This window comes from Camelus dromedarius, chromosome 27 (genome assembly GCF_036321535.1).
Source record: "Camelus dromedarius isolate mCamDro1 chromosome 27, mCamDro1.pat, whole genome shotgun sequence".
Classification (NCBI taxonomy): Eukaryota; Metazoa; Chordata; class Mammalia; order Artiodactyla; family Camelidae; genus Camelus; species Camelus dromedarius.
In genome coordinates, this window is record NC_087462.1 from 20,069,877 (window position 1) to 20,091,418 (window position 21,542).

General features: G+C 48.9%; 1 protein-coding gene across 2 annotated transcripts in view; it reads right to left on the reverse strand.

The window, feature by feature from the left end:
* Positions 1-21,542, reverse strand: part of STK10 (serine/threonine kinase 10) — a 106,139-nt gene that overhangs the window by 61,825 nt on the left and 22,772 nt on the right. For both annotated transcript variants that reach the window (XM_010980425.3, XM_064480091.1), the window contains exon 2: positions 21,319-21,483. In XM_010980425.3, coding sequence (XP_010978727.3) covers positions 21,319-21,483 — 165 coding nt within the window. The remainder of the gene's footprint in view (positions 1-21,318; positions 21,484-21,542) is intronic.

A 21,542-nucleotide genomic window follows, 5' to 3' on the forward strand; every position in this document is an offset into this window, starting at 1 on the left:
GTTCACTTAACCAGCCACCAACCACCCAGGCTTGTTCCCAGGGGTCAGGGTGACCTGGACACAAGCACTGACCTCTTGAAGCTCAGTGCATCATTCTGCCTTTTAGTAACTCTCAGCTCTACAGAGAACCAAAAATCCTATGAATTGCTAGGAAAAGCCCAGCCACCAGAGGCAGTGGCAGAAAAGAAGCAAAACTTAGTCACCTTGTGACGTCACTTACTTAAGTAAGCGGACTGTAAGGCGGTGAGATATCTGCCCCAACCCCACAGGAGGGACAGTCACCCGGGCCCTGCCAGGCGACGGGTACCGGGTGGGGCTCAGTCAGTATGAGCTGTAACTGTGACTCGTTCCTTGAGGTTCAGGCTTTTTTTGGTTTTGTGTTATTTTTTTGAGACTCCACGGACAACATCTTATCACCTCTCACCCAGAAAAATGCAAATACGAACAAATGTTTGTGTGCAATTCCACCGAATTCTTGCATGCCCTGAGGTCCCATCACCCAACCCAGCTGGGAAGCCCTGCTCAGCATCTCCACCCCTGATTATCCAACAGCCTTGGCAATGACTTACCCCTCTGTAAAATGGGACAATACTGTGGACTCCCAGCCCCCTCCTCAGAGCTACTGTAAGGGTTGGATGAGGTGGTGTTTATAAAGCAACAGGCCTGAGTCTCACACACAGCGGACACAGGACAGGCTTGGCCACGTTCCCTCTCTTCACGGGTCCAGCTAAAGAAGAAAAGCTGGCAGGCTTGGGTTCTTATCCTGAGTGCCACTTAATTAGCTAAGCGACCTTGGGTAAGCCACTTAGTCTCCCCAAGCCTCAGTTTCCTCATCTGTAAAATGGTACTAACCATCTCTACCTCCAACATCACCAAGACAGTTACTGACATGCCCACCAGGAAAGCCACAGCAACTAATAAGCATTTGTCGAATCTCTAGCAAAGGAAATCAGAAGAAAGCATCACACTTAGACCCTGTTATTTATTATTTAGGCTTCCTACAAAAATATGCCTTCCTACTTGGAGGGGGTGGGTAGGTACAGCTCAGTGGTAGAGGGCGTGCTTAGCATGCACGAGGTCCTGGGTTCAATCCCCAGTACCTCCATTGAAAAAATAAACAAACAAACCTTATTACCTACCCGCCCCCCAAAAAACCCCAGAAAAACAGACCAAAAAATGCCTTCCCAGAATTACAGTTCATCAACACACCCACAACTAGTATCAAAGTCAGCATGAGAAGAGGTCAAACCCAGGCAGTTCCTGTGTCTGTCAGTGAAACGGTCCCTTGCACAACGCCCTTACACAAGGCGCCCGCGATCCCTCCCCTCCGGAGGTCAGTGCCAGGAGAGCTCGGGCATTCTGGCAATCCAGTCTGCTTCCTCTTCTGCAATCTGAGAGCTCCATGACCCCTCCTGCTTCCCATATTTTTTGGTTTACTTTTTACTTTTTTCACCTTGGCTGCTGAGAAGCTCTGAGCTTCCTCACCTTTGGGTTTATTCCCATGAATAAATGTACTAACTTCTAGTTCTATGCCAGGGTCAAACCTCCAATATCGCACAGTTTGCACACGGACCCTGGTGAAGTGTTTTTAGGAGATGACTGCCCTGACACCCACACTTCAAAATGTGAGGCTTTTTTTTTTTTGAAACAACAGCCCTCAATGTTCATCGGATCATACGTCAGAGCGATGCTCTGCTAACTAACTTTTCGAAATATTGCCTGACTGTAGGTCTCACATGTGGCAAAACATATTTTGGGTTTTCTCTTCTTCTTCATTTTTTTTTTTTTGAAAGTGTTTTGGGGGTGGTGGTTGTTTGTCTTTCTGGTTTAAAAAGTTTCACGTCTTGCACCTTTTTATGCAATGCAAAAGAAAAACAAAGCGCCCCTCTCACACATGGTTCTCCCTGGGTTCCATTCTGTAAGTCTCAATGCTCTACCTTTCAGTTTGTCAGTGGTAGGGCCACCGGGGGCTTATATTCTGAACTTCTCAAGGCTCTTACAGAAATGCGTGAGGTTTAACTCATAAAATAATAATCTCCATAAGTGTAATAATAATAATTAATAAAAATAAAATAATCATCTCAGTGCCTTAGGCAATTACTAAATATGCCTGCGTAGAAAAGAGAACAGAAACACGTACCAAAACCCACAGGATTCCAAGCGGTCTGGACTTGTGTGTATTTTCCGTATTTTAGTCAACTAATACCTGTTGTAAAATGTTATATTAGACACTTTTTTTTTTTAATGGAACATCCTGGCTTAAAATAACCCATGGCTACAGATGCCCCTGTTCACCTGAAGGGGGATGCGGTATTTGTGCCTGTCCACAGCGAAAGCCCCAGCAGGTCCGTGCCCACAGCATCCTGTGATGAAAGGGGCCTCCCCGGGATCCAGGGTTCCTGGGTGCACAGTTGATGGCTCTGAGCCCTCACTTAGCCCCAGATCTAACAGCTCCCAGAACCAAGGACCGACTCCTTGAACCCTTCAGAGGCTCATCCATACTCTCCCTCCAGAGGGCAGCAAGCAGCTCATGGCTCAGGGTTTTCTCAGGATCTGGTGAAGGGAGGCTTATGATTCATTTAATCCATCAAGAAGTATCAACTGAGGCTCTACCAGGCTCCCCACATGGCTAGGCAAAGTGGGGTCCACAAGAGACATACTCAATCAACAAACACTATCTGAACTCCTGGTCTATGACAAGCCTGGGGACTGGGGACAAGACTGTTCAGACAGGTCCCTGTCCCAAGACCACAGGCAGAGGCAGATGCAGAAGTGAGTGATGCAGGCACATCGTGACTACATTATCCAGAAGCCTATGGCCACAGTGGTTAACCTGGCCTGAAGCTATCCTGGGGGGCTTCAACAGAGGAGACATCTGGGCTGGGTTTTGAAGGACGAATTTGCCAAGTGAAAGAAGACAAGGACATTCTTAGCAAAACACAGCAAGTACAGCAAAGGCAGCATGGAAGGTGTGGACAGGGGAGACGGTGGAGCGCTCCACGGGGTTCAAAAGGAAAGGAAGAGAAAGCCCTAACTGTCTATTGTAACTAGAACTTGAACATCTCAAAGGATGAACTTCAACCTGAGAGCTCTGTGCTTGTGTGGGGAGAGGCACCAAAGGGTCTTAACAAGGACTGCCCTACAGGTTTCTACTCTAGGAGATCCCTCCGGATGTGGTAAGTCTAGAGGCTGGAAAAGCAGGGGAACAGGGGATTTGGAACAAAACAAAAAGGACGTTTTATCAGTTCTGGTGCTCTGGGCATCACGGCTGCCTCCTGCTGTACCCACAGCATTTCCTCCTTCCCCTTTGTGAAACAGCCGTAAGAGCTGGGTGGACTCACCCCACCCCCAGTGGGGAGCGTGCCTAAACCAATCAGGGAAATTCTGTGCCTCTTGACTTGATGGCTGATTCAGGGATGGTCAAATCAGAACAAAGCTGGTGAGTTCTGCCTGACGGTGTGAGATAATAAGGAAGCACACAGCCCTGAAGGTTGCAGGCAGCCACTTTACAACCATGAGGGAAGCCAGTGTCAAGACAAAGCTGACATAGAGAGGAGGGCAGAGAGAACCACAGCATGATGGAGCCCGTCACAATTCAACCCCTCCCCCACTTCAAACCTGACCTCTCTCTGGGCTTTTTAAAATAGAATATGAAAGCCAATTAACTTCTTCTGTTGCTTAGGTTAGTTTGAGTAGAGATTTTCTGTTTTCTGTTACCTGTTACCAAAAGCATCTCATCTCACATTTGGCAAGAAGTGATGAGGCTGAATTAGGGCAATGAGAGAGGAGGACGAGAATGCCATCTCGTTGGATAAATAAGATTTTCCTAGGAATATCTGGCTGGTACCAGCTAAAAACACTACACCAGTGGTTCTCGAACTTGAGTGTGCTTCAGAATCACCTGGACAGCTTGATAAACACAGATCGTCAGGCCCCGCCCCAGAGCTTCGGAAGTAGTAGGTCTCGGAGGGAGGGTCCAAGGCCCTGCATTTCTAACAAATGCCCCAGTGATGTTCAGCATCACTAATTAGGGAGATGCAAATCAAAACCACAAATAGATATCACTTTATACCCATTAGGCTGGCTATTAAAGAAACAAAATAAACAAGCGTTGGCAAAGAACATACAGAAATGGGAACCCTTGTGCATTGCTGGTGGGAATGTAAAATGGTGCAGCCAGTGTGGAAGATGGTATGATAGTCCCTCTAAAAATTAAAAGTAGAATTTTAAAAGTTAAAAATATAAATAAAAGTGGAATTGCTTTGTGATCTGGCATTCCACTTCTGGGTCTATATACCCAAAACAACTAAAAGCAGAGTATCAAACAAATGTTTGTATACCAGTGTTCACAGCAGCATTATTCACAATAGCTGAAAGATCTAAACAGATCAAGTATGCTTCCATCAAGAGGTGAACAGAAAAACAAAATGTGGCACACACATACAAAGGAATAGTATTCAGTCTTAAAAAGGAAGGAAATACTTCACTTAATATGATCATCTCTAGGTCCATCCATGTTGCTGCAAATGGCATCATTTCATTCTTTTTTATGGCTGAGTAGTATTCCATTATATATATACATACCACATCTTTATAATTTCATCTGTCGATGGATATTTAGATTGCTTCCATGTTTTGAGTATTGTAAATAGTGCTGCTGTGAACACTGCAGTACATGTAGAAAATGAAAATTCTCCAGAGATGGACAGTGGTGATGGTTGTACAATACTGTGGATGTGCTTAATGCTACTGAAATACACCTAAAAATGATTAAAATGGTTGATTTTATATTATGCGTATTTTATTATAAAGAAAACAATAAATCCACACAGAAACATGCACAGGAATGTTCACAATAGCATTATCCGTAACAGCCAAAAAGTGGAAACAACTCAAGTGTCCATCAACTGATGAATGGATAAACAAATTATGGCACAGCCATACAATGGAATATTATTCAGTCGTAAAAAAGACTGAAAGCACTAATACCTATGAGTAAACCTTGAAAACATTATGCAAAGTGAAAAAAGTCAGACACACAAAAGGCCACATATGATGTGGTGCCATCTGTGTGAAATGCCCAGAATAGGCAAATCCAGAGAGGAGATGAGTGGTTGCCGGGGCTGAGGGATGGGGTCCAGGGGCGAGCCCAGGCTCCCAGAGCTACAGGCAGTGGGGCTGACACTATATGCCCGGTCCTGTCCTGGGGCCTCTCTTCATAGTCTCTCATTTCATCCTCACACAGTTCCTTAAGGTAAATACTGTTATTATCTCCATTTTATAGACCACAAGTCACCAAGAGATTTCCGTAAAGACCAGATAGTAAACGTTTTTGGCTTTGCAGCCATAGGATTTCTGTTGCATCTACTGGACCCTGATGTTGTAGCCTAGATGCAGCTGTAGACGATCTGGCCCACGGGAGGCTGCTTACTACCCCCTATTCCAGATGAGAAAACTGAGGCACAGAGAGACTAAGTAACTTGTCAAGGTCCCCAGCTCACAAGAGATGAGGCCAGGATTTGAACCCAGGCACGCTGATTCGAGAACTCATCATTCCCCTGGGCTCCACATCTTCCCCCACCATTTGGGAGGGCCTACCTGTCAGACCGTCCCTACTGCCACCTAAACATCTCTATCATAAAGTTTCAACTCAACCCGTCAGGTAGGAATTGCCCGCCCGCCCCGTCCTGGGACAGCTGGTTGCAGGCAGATCTGAGACTTAAACCTAGGCCCCTGTGAGCGGCCCTGTGTTAAGAAGGCAGGTTTGCCTGAGTTTGAATACACGTAGCACATTCTAGGATGGGAGGTGCTGGCTTTTTCCAAGCCCTCTTGTCAGACAAGTACCCTCAATACAGATGGTCTCCCTGGTCAGCACTCATGAGCTCTGTTTCCCTGGAGACCTCAGCCCAGAAACACGCTCGAGGGTGCCCGATGGGGGACAGCCTGGAGACGCTGGCTTCCTACTCTGGCTGGAGGCCAAAGGAAACTGGAAACCTGTGTTTACCTCGAACCCACATCAGCTTAGGTTAAGCAGCTGTCATGGTGCAGTGTAAGGGTCATGGTCTTGCTACGTGATCCTGGCAGACCGCTCACCTCTCCCATCATTCATTCATTCATTCATTTGTTTGTGGATGTATTAGGCACCTACCCTATTCCTGCTCTATTTTAGCCACTAGGGATATAGCCCTGCACCTGCCCAGCTCAATTCAAGCAGTATTCCCTTCCTTCTTGGCCCAGGAGCCTATTAGAGTTGCCCTGGGACCCATTACTATAAAAAAAAACTTCTTAGAGAGGAGGGTATATAGCTCACTGGTGGAGCACGTGCTTAGCATGCCCGAGGTCCTAGGTTCAATCCCCAGTACCTCCATTTAAATAAGTAAGTAAATAAATAAACCTAATTTTCTCCCCCCAAATCAATCAATCAAATATTTTTTTAAAAAATTGTGCAGATGAAGAATCAGCTCCATACTCCTTAGGACTGACAGAGCCAGAATTTAAACTCACTCTTCTCTACCTGATCGACCCTTCAGGACTAAACACTGCCACCAAGGTGCTGTGCCAAGCTGGCTTCCACCCTTCTAAATGACACACACACCCAGAACACCCCACGTGTGCACTGCTTCCCCTGTCTGGTCTCCCTCCATGGCCTCAATCTCCTCAGGAGGTAAGTGGTTGTCAGGCCAGTTAACCCAGGTCAGCTTCAGTTTCTCTGGCTAGAACACTTAACAGGAATCAAGAGTTCCCTCTGGGCCAGGCCCTATACCAAGTGCTTTGCAAGGATTATCTCACACTCATCGTGTAAAGTGGGAATCGTAAAAAGTGCCTACACCTCTCAGGGTTTATTGTGAGAGTTAAACAGGATACTGGATGCCAGTCACTTAGACTATGACCTCGATAAATGTTACCAATCATTAACAGCACTTGGTGGTATTTTATTCCCATTTTACATATGGAGAAACTGAGCCTCAGAGCGATTAAGGTCATTCAGAGCCAAGACCTGAACTGGGACCTATTTGGGTGCCAAGTCAGCTCCATTCATCTCCCAGATGAAGGACATCTAGGGACCCTGTCCTCCTCCGCTTCCTCATGCCTCAAGGAGGAAGCCACAAAAAGCCTGAGTCACAGCCCCCGGGTGGTGGGAGAGAGGGCACCTCTGTCTCCCTACCCCAGCCCCTCCGGGCTCCGCTGGTCAGCTCACGCATACCAAGCGAGCTTGCTCACCCAGAGTTAAGGGAGCCAGGATGCCACAGTCTGGATAAGAGCTGCTCGGACCATTCACAGAGTTTACATATTCACGTCTATAGCCCACAGGCAGCAGGGACGAGCAGCAGGAGAGGTCGGCACTGCCACAGCCCAACCGTCCCCAAGGGACAACTGAGACATACTCTCATCATAGGAGAGGCATCCACACCCTGTGACCACTCAGTGCTCTGGGCCTCGGTCCCCTCCCTCCCTGGCCTTTCCTGAGGCCAAGAGGAGTTCTGGGTACCCAGAAAGTGCTCAGTAAATAAATGCTGGAAACAAATCTCTCACAACTCAAATTAAATAAGCCACTATGTCTAGCCGGAGGTCTGGACGGAGTCCCAGATCTGCCACCATCCTTCTGTGACAGTGCTGTGCTGTCAGAATCCCTTTCCTGCTGCGAGCCTCAGTTTCCCCACCTGGAAAATGAAGTTTTCACAGTGGGAAGATAATTTGCAACATTGACATTTGAGGGTTCAAGGTGAATGGCAACACTTCATCACTGAATAAGTGTTTAATATTTACAGAAGTCCGTTCATAGCATCGGAGCTTGGACCTGGCACGGAAGCAGTAAGTGCTCACTGAATGAATTTATGAAGAGTGAAGAAATATGAATGAAACTGTTCAGTGGCCTTGAGATGACCAGAAATCAGGGCAAAACAGCCAGAAGGTGACTAACACAGCTGATTCTGCAAAGAAAGCTGGACAAAAGCAAGCCAGTCCCTCTCTCTTCTGTCACCCAAGAGAACAGAGATGATGGTTGCCATTATTGAGTGCCTAATGCATACCTGGCACAGTGCTAAGCATTCTTTTACTTACTCCTGTGAGCAGTTATACTTGGGTCTATTTTACAGATGGCAAAACTGAGGTTTGCTGGGGAAAGGGCTTCCTCAAACACACTCAGCTCCTAAGTGACAGAACGAGGGTATAAACCCGGGTCTGTTTGACTCCTAGACCCAAAGAAAGCTGAAATGCGCAGCTAAAGGCAAGCCACTGTCCCTCTCCAGGCTTGTTTCGTCTTGGGGAAGCAGGGGTAGGTGCTGCCATCACCCCTTCCTTCCCAGGCCTCCCTGGGCTGAGAGGCACCGTCCCCTGGCGTGGGGACAGCCCATCAGTGCAGAAGACAGACACTTCTGGTTACCCAACAGAGGCCTGTAGAAAGAAGGCCCCTCAAAACACAGCAGTCAGCACAAAAATGCCTCCAACTTCTCAGCTGCTGGTCCCTGTAGGTGGAGCCCCGGAACCTCCACACCTCTGTAGATGGAGTCCCAGAAGCTCCAGGCCAAACAATGCGGCCATTGAGTGGGGCAGCCGCCACCCACAAGGTGTCCCAGGAAAGCTGGGCCCTGTTCCTCCGCCCCCAGCCCCACCCACCACGTTCCCAGAAAGTCTGGGAAGGAATTCAGGCTCCCCTTGAGACTGTGGGAACCGAGTGCCCCCAGCGGGAAGGAAGGTCACCGGGCATGACCTTGGGGGTTCCAAAGAGATGGGTGGAGGGTCCTGTCAAGGCAAAGGGGGAGGAATGATGATCCAGTGAGCCTCTAAGCCTGTCTGGCACATTCTACAGCGCTGGTGTCACCACCCCCAGGTGGGGACGACTAGAGGAGACTGAGGTGGCCCCAAGTCCAAGTGTGCCGGCCCAAGTCCCCCGGCACCTCTGGGACGGAACTGAGGTGATCAAATCCGGGTACTGACTTCTGGTACGGCCTGGCCCAAAGGTCAGGAACCCTGGCCGTGGGGTCAAAGTCCCCTGAGCTTGAGTCCAAATGCTGCCATTGGGTGTCTTTGGGCAACGTGCTTGATCTCTCCGAGCCTCCATGTGCTCATCTGCAAAATGGGGACAGTACATTCCCGCCATGATGTGGTCCTGGGGATTAAATAAGACAGCACATGTCAAAACAACAAGCACAGTGCCTGGCACCTAGCCAGGATGTGACAGATGACAGTCACAGCCCTTGCTGTGACAACTGTCACCAACACCACTCTCCTCATCACACCACCTAGGAAATCGGAGCCAGGACCAGACTCCACGCAGATGCAAACTGGACTGTCAGCCCCTGCGGGGGACACAAGCAGCTCCGGGTCTACACAGACATTTTTGATCCATGCGACCATCTGTCTGTCTAGCCACCATTCCCTAAAGCCAGGGGTGGCAGGGCTCGTGCCATCACGGAGAGGAATGAGCCAGGGCCACGTCCCTCAGGAGATGGACTCACACATCCATACAACTAGGGGTCAGGAGGGTCACAGGAAACACAGACACACAGCTGGAAAGCCTGCCTCCCCACCCCGACCCCACCGCCCTGACAAATATAATTTCCCAGAGGACAAGGCTTTGTGTCTGTGCCCTCAGCACTTAAAACAGGGCCTGGCACACAGCTGATGCTCTGGAAACATCTGCTGGTGAATGAATGAGTAAGCGAGTGAGTCAGTGACTGAATGAGTGAATGAATGAATTATGGCTGCCACACCTGCTCCGGGGAGGTGGTGGTGGGGATGCAGTCACATGAGGTCACAGATGTGGAATATCAGACACAGGTAGGAGCTATCACGAAAGGGATGCAGAGACTCCGGGAGGGCAGCAAGCACAGAGGTTCCATCAGTGAGGACACAGGTCTGAGGGCTCCGGAGAGAGAGCGCAGTAGGGCATGGCCAGGAAGGAAGACGCGTCCCCGCCATCCACAGAAGACAGAAGAGAGCCCCTCCGCCTCCCCACTTCCCACCCAGAACTGGGATTATCTGCTCCCATCAGGGCCAGGTGGGGTGTAGGTGCAGGGAAGCCACCAGGGCAGGGGATGGCAGATGGGAGAGTGGGTGGTCATCTATGCGGCACAGCCCTCAGCCCAGTTTATAGGTGCCACGTGGGAATACGGGCCCCTATCACGGGAGCTGCTGATCCTTCAAGCCAAGTCAGACACTTGGTTCCTTAGATTCAAAAATGCCAACAAAGAAAGGGTCACCCTATTGCAAAACACTAAGAAAAGCCTGCCTTAGGTACAGCCTGTGGACTGAGTTTATACGTTTATCTGCCAATCTAGACTTTGAACGACATATAACATGTTAGCCGGGTACCTGGCACGGGGCACCTACTGTCTTGCTGCCTGGGCCAACTGCTGCAAGGTTAATGTCCAGATGGGGAACTGAGGCTCAGAGGCACGAAGAGACCTGTCGGGGGTCACGGAACAGCACAGGGGCAACCAGATTCCAACCCAGGTCCGGCAGACTCCAAAGCCAGTGTTTGATGAACTGAAAGAACGAGGATGTGTGTGAGCGGGAGGGGCGAGCAGGGATGGGAGGGGCACATGGGAGCACCACGGAGATGACAGCTGGCTGGCTGACAGGGTCCGATGGTGAACTGAACGCTTGGGCACATGGTGGGCGAATCCCTGGACCACAGAGTCGCCCTTGCTCCTGTGGCTGTGACAGAGACTCTGGCCTGGCCATTCCAACAGCAGGATTGCAGGCAAAACCCCACGTTACCCTGGCCTGTCCAGCTGTAGCCACACTCGTCTACCTGCTTGTGGCTGAGGGAATTGGCAGCACCATGAGTGTCCACCGAGCCCAAGGGAGAAGCTGGATGGACCCCTGAGCCACAGACCCCCTCCCCAGCAGACACCACCAAGAAACAGCCTGCAGGACAATGGATCCCTCAGGTAGAGAAGCAGGGCACAGACTGGGTCCCCTGAACTATTCCCAGTGGTACCCAGGGCTGGCGCCCAGGGAGGGGCTCTGCAGGGGCGGGAGCCGGGCTGGTGTGGGGTGGAACCTGGCTGTGAGCCCTAAGACAAGTCTCTCTCTCTCTGACCTTCAGTCTTCACATCCATAAAATGGGATGACAACATCTCAATTCCATAGAATTACAAGGATTCAGCAAGATAAGCATGAAAGAATCCCGCACAGGCCCGGCACAGAGAAAGTCCGCAGCAAAGGCAGCTATTTGTGTTATTTTGCTGACACTTTCCTGTCACCCCCACCCCCTGCCTCCTGATTCACCCTCTAGGCCAAGAAGTCACAAGCTTCTGCACCCGCTTCCCCTCCCCGAGCCTCAGGGCATCCGATCTGTAAAACAGAAATGGTAAGAAGTAAGCATACATTTACCCAGAGGACGCAGAAGCCTGAACAGACTTTCAGGTGCTTCGCAAAGTGCTATTATGGATACATGTGTGCGTGTGCGTGTGTGTCCCCCAAAGTGGGGGGGCCCTGCAGGCCCAATCCAGGAGGAGGGCAGGGGTGGGTAAATGCCAGGGAGCCCCAGGGGGACCAGGATCCCAGAGCCCATGGAAAGAGATCCTGACCCACAATACTGCCGAGAAAGGCCACCACAGGCCACCCAGCTGACCATGGACCCAGAATTCAGTATTTCAGAGATACCTGGGCTTGGACAAAATGAGATGACTCAGGCCAAAAGACCTCCTTGAGATCAACCTTTGCAATCCCCCTGGCATTACGGACCAGGAAACAGAGATGCAGGGAAGGGGCAGTGCTTCTGAGGGTCACAGAGGGTTGTTCCCAGATCCGGGAAGATCTCAGGTCTCCCGACGCCAGCATGGCGCTCCTGTCACGCTGAGAGACTTTCTAAATGCGTACAGCCTCGCTAGCTACTCTCGAATGTCACCCTCTCTTTATAGTTCTGGTGTTTTTTTAAGGCCAGATATGCAACCTCTGTCAGTGACCAACAGCTAGCCTCTGCGCCCACGGCGACAAGCCACAGAAATCCTGGCCGGTGACATGTGGTCATGCGAAAATGTGTGGACAGCGAGGTCCCTCCCACCCACACCCTGCTCTGTGACCCTGAGATCTGCACTTCCTCTTTGTTTGCTTTCGGACAAGAAGTCACACTCTGGAAAGCCTGCAGTCACTCCTTCAGGGTCACTCACACACACACACACACACACAACCACAACTTGGTGTACACATACAGGAAGTCCACAGACCCATCACAAGCCTATTTTGGGATTCCGTAGGCCAGGAGTCCCAGTTTAAATGCCACCAGGTCTGGGTAACTAACTTATAGGGCAAAGCAGATATGAAAAAATGTCATCTTGCACGCTTTTCTGGGAACACAGTCCTCATGGTTTTCTGTGCTTTCCTCAGTTTTGATAAGAGACATGAAATGAGAAATTCTTCCTCTCAATTCTCCTTTAAGAAATACAGTGGCAGGCACTAGTGACAAAGAGCCCTCAGCCTCAGAATTGGGGAGCATTAGGGAGCAGTGGGGTCTGAGGCTAACGAGAGAGCAGATCTCTGCCTGAGGGGCCGTTGCTGCTCAGCCCCAGGCAACTGCAGGAAGGTAGCCTATACGTGCACATCTCCAGGTTGTTCAAGAAAAGTCCGAAGGCCAGAATCTTAGGTGACATCTTCTGACAAAAAGCTAGCAACAAATTTCTAAAACCAGCTCGCCTGCCAAACAAAATGTGTCCGTAGGCCCAGTTGAGCCTGAGATCACCATTTTGTGACCTGGCTCTCAGGTCAGAGGCCGTGGCTCACAGCCTGTCCGGCCTGGCCTCCTGCTCCCAACCGCAAGAGGCTGGGAGTGAGAGAGACATGTAGTCCCTCTCGACGGCAGTTTTGTCCCCCAGGGGACATTTGGCAACATCTGGAGACGCTCATGGTTGTCGCAGTGAGTGGGGAGATGGGGGCTCTACTGGCATCTAGTGGGCAGAGGCAGGGATGTTTAGCACAGAGAATGGTCCAAACCCTGGTGTAGATCAGAGTCCAAAAGGCCTAGGAGCTACTCTGGGGACCAGCAGGGGAGTGGCGGGCTGAGGGTCGGGGGAGACCTGCCACGCCAACTTAGGGCAGCTGCTGTTTTCTTGGTGGTCCACGGGACTTCTGCAAAGATCTCAACGCAGGAGGATCCCACAGCTAAAAATGCTGGGAAAGCCCAGGTGAGGACAATGATGAGAGTTGAGACACGAGCTGCGGAGGCGTCCCGGGTCGGGAGAGGCGGGTTCAAACCCAGTCTCTTGTCTCTCCGAGTGTCCCTGGATAAGACACTGAGCCTGGCTGCTTCAGTCCTAAGAGGACCGACCTCAGCCTCTGCCCTGACAGGCATGGCCAGGCCCAAGAACCCCAGCCCAGAGACTGGCACCCCCCTGCCTGGGGCGCATCCCCAAGTGGAGGTCCTAAGATCAGGAGCTGAGCTTAGACACCGCACAGCATGAGGGAGAAGGGTCCCCCGCTCTGCTCATTCTCCCTTCTGAGTCAAGTCCACACCGAGCACCCAAGAGGCCCGTCACAACAGCCTCCCTTCCAGCAGGGAGCGCAGGGCCCGGGCGGGAGGCTTTGGCAGGCGAAGCAATCGGGCTAGAATGGAACAGAACTGGTTTATTTTTTTTTATTTCTATTTATGGCAAGTGGGTTCCAGTTTTCCATTTAGGGTAGTAAGACGAATTTTTTTAAATAAATCTTTTTAAATAAATGTATTTAATTTGTAAAAAGTGAGTCACCTTAAAAAAAATATATTAACTATTCCAGAGGTAGCAGAAGGAATGAGGCTGGGAGACGCAGCCTAGGCGGAGCGTCACGTACATAAGTGCTGTGGACAGTCAGCACCGAGAACGGCATGTCCACACCTAGGCCGGGGGGAGACCCAGGAAGGCTCCGTGACTGTGGACGCCCTCCAGGCCAAGCAAAGGAGCCACTGCTTTGTTTGGTAGTCAGCGAGGAGGTTCCTGGGCAGATAAACTTGTGCAAAACCAGACAAAACTGGGGGACAGAGGGACTTCCGAACTGCACCTGTGCCGAGTCTCCAGGGGTGGTGACCAGGCCTGCTGTACACACATGAAAGGCCTTCCTCACCCTGTGCTGATGCTATCATCTACTCTGACGTCACCTGGGGGTGGCACGATCACAGCAAAGCCTTGGGAATGTTCACTAGGTGAAAGGCAGAAGAGCCAAAAGAGCCAGGGGGGAAGGGGTGTTGAAGGCATAGCAGGAATGGAAAGAAAGGACTGGGAGAGAAGGGGAGAGAGATGCAATGGCATTAACTAAGCACCCACTTTGTGCCAGACACTGCTGCCCATGCTCGACCTGCACACCTCACTTAATCTTTACAAGGGAATAGATTTTGTTACCGTCATCCCCATTTTAGAGATAAAGAGATAGAAACTCAGAGGTTAGCTAAGATTCCAACTGGTGCTACAAGCCAGGACTAGTCCCAGTTCCTTCACTGCAGGGCAGGGAAGAGAACAACGCATGAGAGAGACATGAAGAACAATCAAAGGGACCCGGAGACTAATCAGATTAACAGCCGAGGAAGAGGGCAGACACTCCCCTGCTTGAAACTCCCAGAGGTTCCCCAACACCACAACTCCTACCTCCCTGACCCCCTCTCCTAACACCCCCACCCCAAACCAGGCACACTGGGCCCTCACTGCCTTTGAATGTAGTAAGCACACTCTCACCTCAGGGCCCTTGTACTTGCTGTTGCCTTGATCCTCCCTTGACTGAGTCCCTCTCAAATGTCACCTCCTCAGAGAGGCCTCTCACTGACCATGCGTGGAGATAGCCTGCCCTGTCCCCAGGCCACACCACTGATTTTAAATCCATCATGGTCCTCATCGTTACCTGAATTACGTGTTTGTGTGCTTACTGGCTGTCTTCCCCACCGGACTGTGAGATCCATGAGGATTAGAACTGTATCTCTTATTCATGACTGAATCGCCAGCCCCTAGAACAGGGCCTAGCACACAGGAGGTGCTCAGCAGTCAGCATTCAAGGCCACAGACAATCTGGTCTCCTTTCATATTGTTCTCTGCCATCCTCCAGCCCAACGACTTTTGTCTGGTCCTTACAGGCTTCATTGGCTTCTACCTCAGGGCCTTTGCACTTCCTATTCTCTCTACCTGGAAATTTCTGCTCCTGGAAATATTTGCAGGTTGGCCCTTTATCTTGTCTTTGGAGTCTGAGCTAAAAGGTCATCTCATGAGAAAGGTGTTCCCTATCCCTTGTCCTGAAAGCACTGCTCCTGACCCCCACCTAGGAACCTCTATCACATTTCCTAGTGCATTTTTCTTTTGCACGTTTATCACTTGCTCAAGCCCTCTCATGTATTCCTTTATTTGCTTCCATATTGTCCACATCTATCACTAGGCTCAGTAAGGCCAAGGATCTGACCTGCCTTGGTCACTCCTGTATCCTGGGGCTGGAACAGGACTTGACACTAGGAAAGAATTCAACAGACTTGTTTATATGCATAAATGGAGAGCACTGTGTTCCAACAGGGCTGTAGGCTTAATTCTTCCAATATGACCCAAGCTTCTAGAGATAAGGGTCAGAAGTCCTGGGGTGAACAAGTAAGAGATCTACACATTGGGTTTGCTGTCCTTGTCAGAAAGATTGAGGAAAACCTGGAACCAATCAGAAGGAGCTTTCAAAATCCTCACAGGCTACAAAGCAGGACTCCGCAGCCACCTTCACTGCTCTGCCAGGTTCAGCGCAAAGGAAAAGGTTCAGAGGACGGAAGAGTCCACCTCTGCTCCCTGCAAGCGATGGATAGCTGGAGGTGCCGCCTGTGAACAGCTCAGAACAGCTGGAGAAGAGAGGCCTGGGAAGATACTGACAGACGGCTGACTACAACGAGCCTGTGTCCCAGGTAACGGGTTTGGAATATATTCTGGAGAGCTATGGAAGGGCTTTTCCTAGGGCAGTGTGACATGAGCAGGGTCTCTCACCCTCAGTCCCTGACATCTGTGTGTCTGGGCTTGTGACTAATTCGCTGTGTGATTTTAGGTAAATTCCAGACCCTCTCTGGTCCGCAGTTGTCTCATTTTTCAAATGAGATGTTGGCTGCATGACAGCCATCTGCAGAGTTCTGTGGTTTAGTCAACAGTCCTCAGGTTGGGCTCTGAGGGTGTGCTGGACCAGCTCTCACTGGCTTGTGAGGACCGATTGTTAAAGTTTCAGATATGTTTACAACCCAGTTGTTAAACACAACCACTAAGTTAGGTAACCTCATCATTTAAAAAATTACATTAAAAAAAAAAGATGATAAATACATAAAACTCATCACCTCCCTTAATTCTGTTATCTATATACTCTTGAAGTTACTACATCTGTCACACCTGTATGGCAGAAATAACTTCATAATGGAGTGCCACCGCATTTCTTCCCAATTCTGTGCGAGTGACGCTTTGTTTCAACTTGTAATTGACCGTGGTGGGAAGAGCTACGCCACAGAAACTGGCAGATGCTATAAACCAGGGCTGTTCTTTCTTTATGTCACTCAGTCTCACTCCCAGAAGACATGCAGGAAAAGAGAGCCAACCCTTGAAAGACTTTGCTGGAGACCTAAATCTGGCTGACTGGGGCTGGGGAGTGGGGTTGTTGTGGGGAGGGTTAGAAACCAAAGGAAATTCATGAGGTCAGCCCAGGGTATCCGGCATTCGCTTATTTTGGGGCCCGGGGTGTACAGTGGCCAGTGCAGAAGCCGGTAACCACGTGTGACTGTTGAAGATCTGAAACGGAGAATTTATCACTTTACTTACTTCTCATTAACTTAAGGTTAAAAACTGATACTTGATTCTATTATTGGGAAACATTTAAGAAAGCTGGAACAACCCAGGGATGTGAATCATCTTTTTCAACTGTAAATTTTATGACATCTAAATACAGACCAAGGATTTCTGATGAAAATTTAGCTCCTGAATTGAGATGTGCTGTAAGTGTGCAACGCTTACTGGATTTGAAGGCTGAGAATGAAAAAAAAAAAAAAGTAAAATATCTCATTAATAACTTTCATATTGATTACATGTCTGAAATGATATGCTTTCTATACTAGGTTAAATAAATTATATTATTTAAATTAATTTCATCAGTTTCTTTTTGCTTTAATGTGGCGATTAAAACATTTTAAAATTATATATGTGGGTCACATTATATTTCTATTAGACAGCACTGGGGTGAAATACTTTGGGTAATTTCCCCCCCCCCACCCCCCCGTTTGCACCATTTTGATATTTAAAGCAGAAGCGATCATAAGAAAACCACTAAAAGGATTTTTTGAAGATTACAAATTCTAGAAGAAAATGAGCTGTTTTGTCAGACTGCAGATGGGGTAGGTTTGGTGAATGACCTCCACCCAATCCGGGCAAAGTCCATCCCTAGATGCCGTGGCTGGGGAAGGGGCCCAGGACACTAGGGCAACAGCTAATTTCTCATCCCAAAGCCCAGCCCCTGAGGGCTGACCCCAGGACCAGGGCTGGTTTTGTCAAAGACACCCACACAGAAAAGCTGGCTCCTGGAGCTGCACAGAAAGCCTGGACCTGGCCACAAGATGGGTCCAAGAACCATCACACAGAAGGAAACACCAAAATGTTGGTGCACATTTCAACCCTCTCTTGCACACTTCTGTACAGGCTGCCCCTCTACTCAGACTACCCTTCCTTCTCTTAGCTCTTAGAGAACTCCTGTGCATCCTTCAAGATCCCGTTCAAATGTTCCTTCCTCTGAAGACTTTCCTAACCAAATGATGTTCCCATCTCATGCTCTGGACTTCTGACCTAGTCTATTCTTACCACTTCCTGGCTGGCCTCAGTGCTTTTACTCTTGCCCCCTCAAACCTAATTTTTTTTTTCTAAAACACAGAATTCGTGCCTCTCCCCTGTGAGATTGGCACTGGGTCCCTAATGCCTAATGCAGTAGTTCTCAAACTTCAACGAGCATCAGAGTCACCTAGAAGGCTCTTTAAGACAGATTGCTGGGCCTCATCCCAGAGTTTCTGATTCAGTAGATCTAGGCTGGGACCTAATATTTTGCATTTCTAACAAGGTCCCAGGTGCTGCTACTGTGACTCTGAGAGGCTGTACTTCAAGAACCACTGATCTAAACGATCAAGTGCAAACTTCACCGTGGCATTCAAGGCCCTCCACAACATGGCCTCCAACTCCTTTCCCATCCTTATCTTTCCCTACGTGCTGCCCCAAGCCTAGTCCACCCATGACCCCAACATACCATCCCCTTCCCACCTCCACACCATGCTGATCCTTCTGCTTGAAATCCGCCCAGTTTCAGGGCCACCTTTCTTGATCTCACAATGTCTAAGACCCAAATCTTCAAAAACCAGGACAGGGCACCTTTAAGGGTTTACACAGTAACAAATTTAGGCTCAGCAGCAGCCACAAAAGAGGAGAGTGAGAAAAGATTCTGGCCACAGCAGCAGCCCTGGATAGGAAAGTACCAGCCTAAAGTGACAACTTTGGGACAGAACATTCTGGTGTATCTATTTAAATAGCCTCACGCCGGTCACAGCCCAGTTATGAATTGCCCCTGTTCTCCATCCCGTTTTCTAGCTCTGCCACTTCCCAGCAGCCTTGCCTGGGGCGGAGTGTAGGGAGGGGGACTTACTTAGCATCTTTGTTTCTCATTTCATCTGTCAGATGGGATATAGCAACAAACCTCCAAGAATGAAGATTAAATGATACAATGTAAGTAAAATGCACAGCCAAAGGTCTAGCACACAGTAAGCCATCAATAAATGCTAGCGATTGTTGGTATTATCTTTGGACTTGGGGAAGTAATGAACTTGGTAACCAGCCACCAACAAGAATGGGAACAGACACATAGATGTTTTTCTTAATGGGTACATCATTAGCAGTCCAATGAAGGTTGTCTGAACGGACAGCAGGTTGCATGGATGGGCGGGAGGGTTGTTAGATGGGAAAACATCTTTCTATAATATCAAAAGTAGCTCTGTGGGGCTAGTTTGGCAATAGACACGAAAAAATCTTAAAAATTCTCCTCAAGAGATTCTCAGGCAAGAACACAAAAATTCAAAGATGTCCATCACAGAGCTGTTTATACAATTTCTTTTTAATTTTAAAAAAGCAACAGCCTCATGCAGTACACCAGACATTAACATAACATTGTAAGTCGACTATACTTCAATAAAAAACAAACAAACTAACTAACTAACCTAAATGCCCAATAGTCAGAAGATGGAATTCTGGAGAAAAAGAGAAAAATGAAGATGCGGGTATTTCCCTAAGATGTGGAAGTTGTTCTTAATATATCTTAAATGAAAAAAGTAAAAGGCAAAGTAACAAGTCTGGTGTGAGTTCATCTTTTTTAAAAAAAACTGTAAGTGTATGTATCTATAGAAAAAGTCTAGAAAAAAATATATTCCAAATGTTAGCAGTGGTTATCCCTGGTGTAAAGATTTGGATAATATTAGTCCTTTTTTTTTTTTTTTTTGGCTTTTGCTTTTCTGTACACTCTCGTTTTCCTCTGATAATCATATACAAAAAATTTGTTTAATTTCTTAAAAGAAGAAAAAACTTTTTAAAAAGCACCTCGAAGAATCAGGACAGAGGGGCAACATGTCGGCTCTGCTTCCTGGGCCTCTGCTGTGTGACCATGAGCAAGAGGCCTGCCCTCTCTGTGCCTCTGTCCCCTCCCCTTTGGGAAAGGGAGACTAGTCTCCCTGCCCGGCTCACCTCCCAAGGTGACTGGAGGCAGCAGATGAGAAAGGGCTTTGAAATCCACAGCCGACAGTCTGTGGTGGTGGTTTTACTGCCCTCAAGGACATCCAGGAGATGCCCCAGGGAGATGCTCAGAGAAGCAAAAGAAAGCTGGCAGTCTCCACTCGGAGGCAACCAGTTTCAGTGGATAGAGCTCTGGGTGGGGCTGGGGGAACCAAGTTCACACCCCCTCAGACACTGGCCTCCCTTCATTCCTACGAAATGAGAGGGATGAATTTCAACAGTGGTTATTAAACCACTGTGGTTTTCAAACCACTGTGGTTTTCTTAAATAGCAGGATCCTTTTCTCAAAGGAAACACAGATTTCCCCATTAAGCATCAGCAGTTCTGTTTCTAAATATCAGGAATTCTGTGCAAAAAGAATCAACCTGGAGTCTAGTTCCCATTAATTTTAAATGGGAAAAATTATAAAAAATGACATGCCAACTGCAAACTCCCCACTAATTTCCTAAAAATGTAACTAACACATAGCATCACTCTCCCTATACATAATAAACTATCATGATAGGAGCTACAATGCTTAAAACAACCACTCCTGACTACCAAGTCATTATTAACAAGCCGTAACAGCCGTTCCCATGGTAACATGAGCCTCGGCCACTCTCTCAGATCCGGCACGGTCCAAGATGCGCAGTCCCTGCGGACCCTCACTCCCTTTGCAAACCATCTACCCGTGATTCTGACAGTCTTCCAACTGCATCCAAAATTCACGAGACTTTTCCTGCACATCATTGTTTTACAAATGTTATGCTGAGTTTTAGGGACATAAATAGGATGTTTTACGTGCACAACTTTGGCTGAAAAAAAAAAAAAAAAGAGTTTGGAGACTTGGACCTTCTAGGAAGCGTGGGTTTTATAAACCGAGGGGCATTAATACTAGAACATCAATGGGGGAGTTATTCTGCAGGGCAGGCTTGTCCTCTGTAAACCAGGGGCACACCGGGACTCCTCTGGAGTTGAGGAAGGATGCTGAGTTTGGGAGATGGGGCTTGAAGCTGCATCTGCACTATGCACATCAAAACATGCGGCTGCTGTCAGAGAGCAGGGGTCATTAAAGGGCCCCCTTTAGTGCTGCCATTGAAAGGCATCCCCATGCAGTGGCCGCAGCAGGGGCAGTAACGGTGCTGGTATCACACAGATGATGAAATTGCCCACACTCACCGAGCTCTGACACGCACCAGCATCTCTCCCAAGCACCTGACATGAATTAAGTCATTTAATCCCCATAACAACTCTAGGAGCTAGGTACTATTATTATCAGCATCTTACAGATGGGGAAACTGAGGCACGGAGCGGTTAAGAACTTGCCTAGGGTTACCCAACTTGTAAGTGGCAGAGCTGGAATTCAAGGCCAGGCAGTAGAACCTCAGAGTTCCTTCCCACTCCAAACCACTACCCCTTGCCCCCAAAGTGCAGAGGCTGCACAGAAAAGGGAGGGCAGGGGACCCAGGTCCCCCAGCGTCACCTTGTCCTCGCCCCAGCCCTTGCCCTCAAAACATGTGCTGAGATCTTAAGAGCACAGAACCTCGGAACCAGGCAGGCTCCAGGCCACCAGGCGTGGGGGCCGAGAGGGGCGGGCGGCAGGCGGTCCCCTTACCCACAGCTTCCCGTCATAGTAGTAGGCTCCCAGGAGCTTCACGATGTAGGGGTGGTCGCAGGTGGCCAGGATCTCGATCTCCACGATGTAGTCCTCTAGCTCCTCCTCACTCTTGGTCTCAATCACTTTGGCAGCGGCCAAGTCACCCGTCTCCTTGTTCTTGGCCTGCAAAGTGGAGACACAGGTCAGAGGGAATGACAGGTGAGAAGCTGAGCCCTGGATGC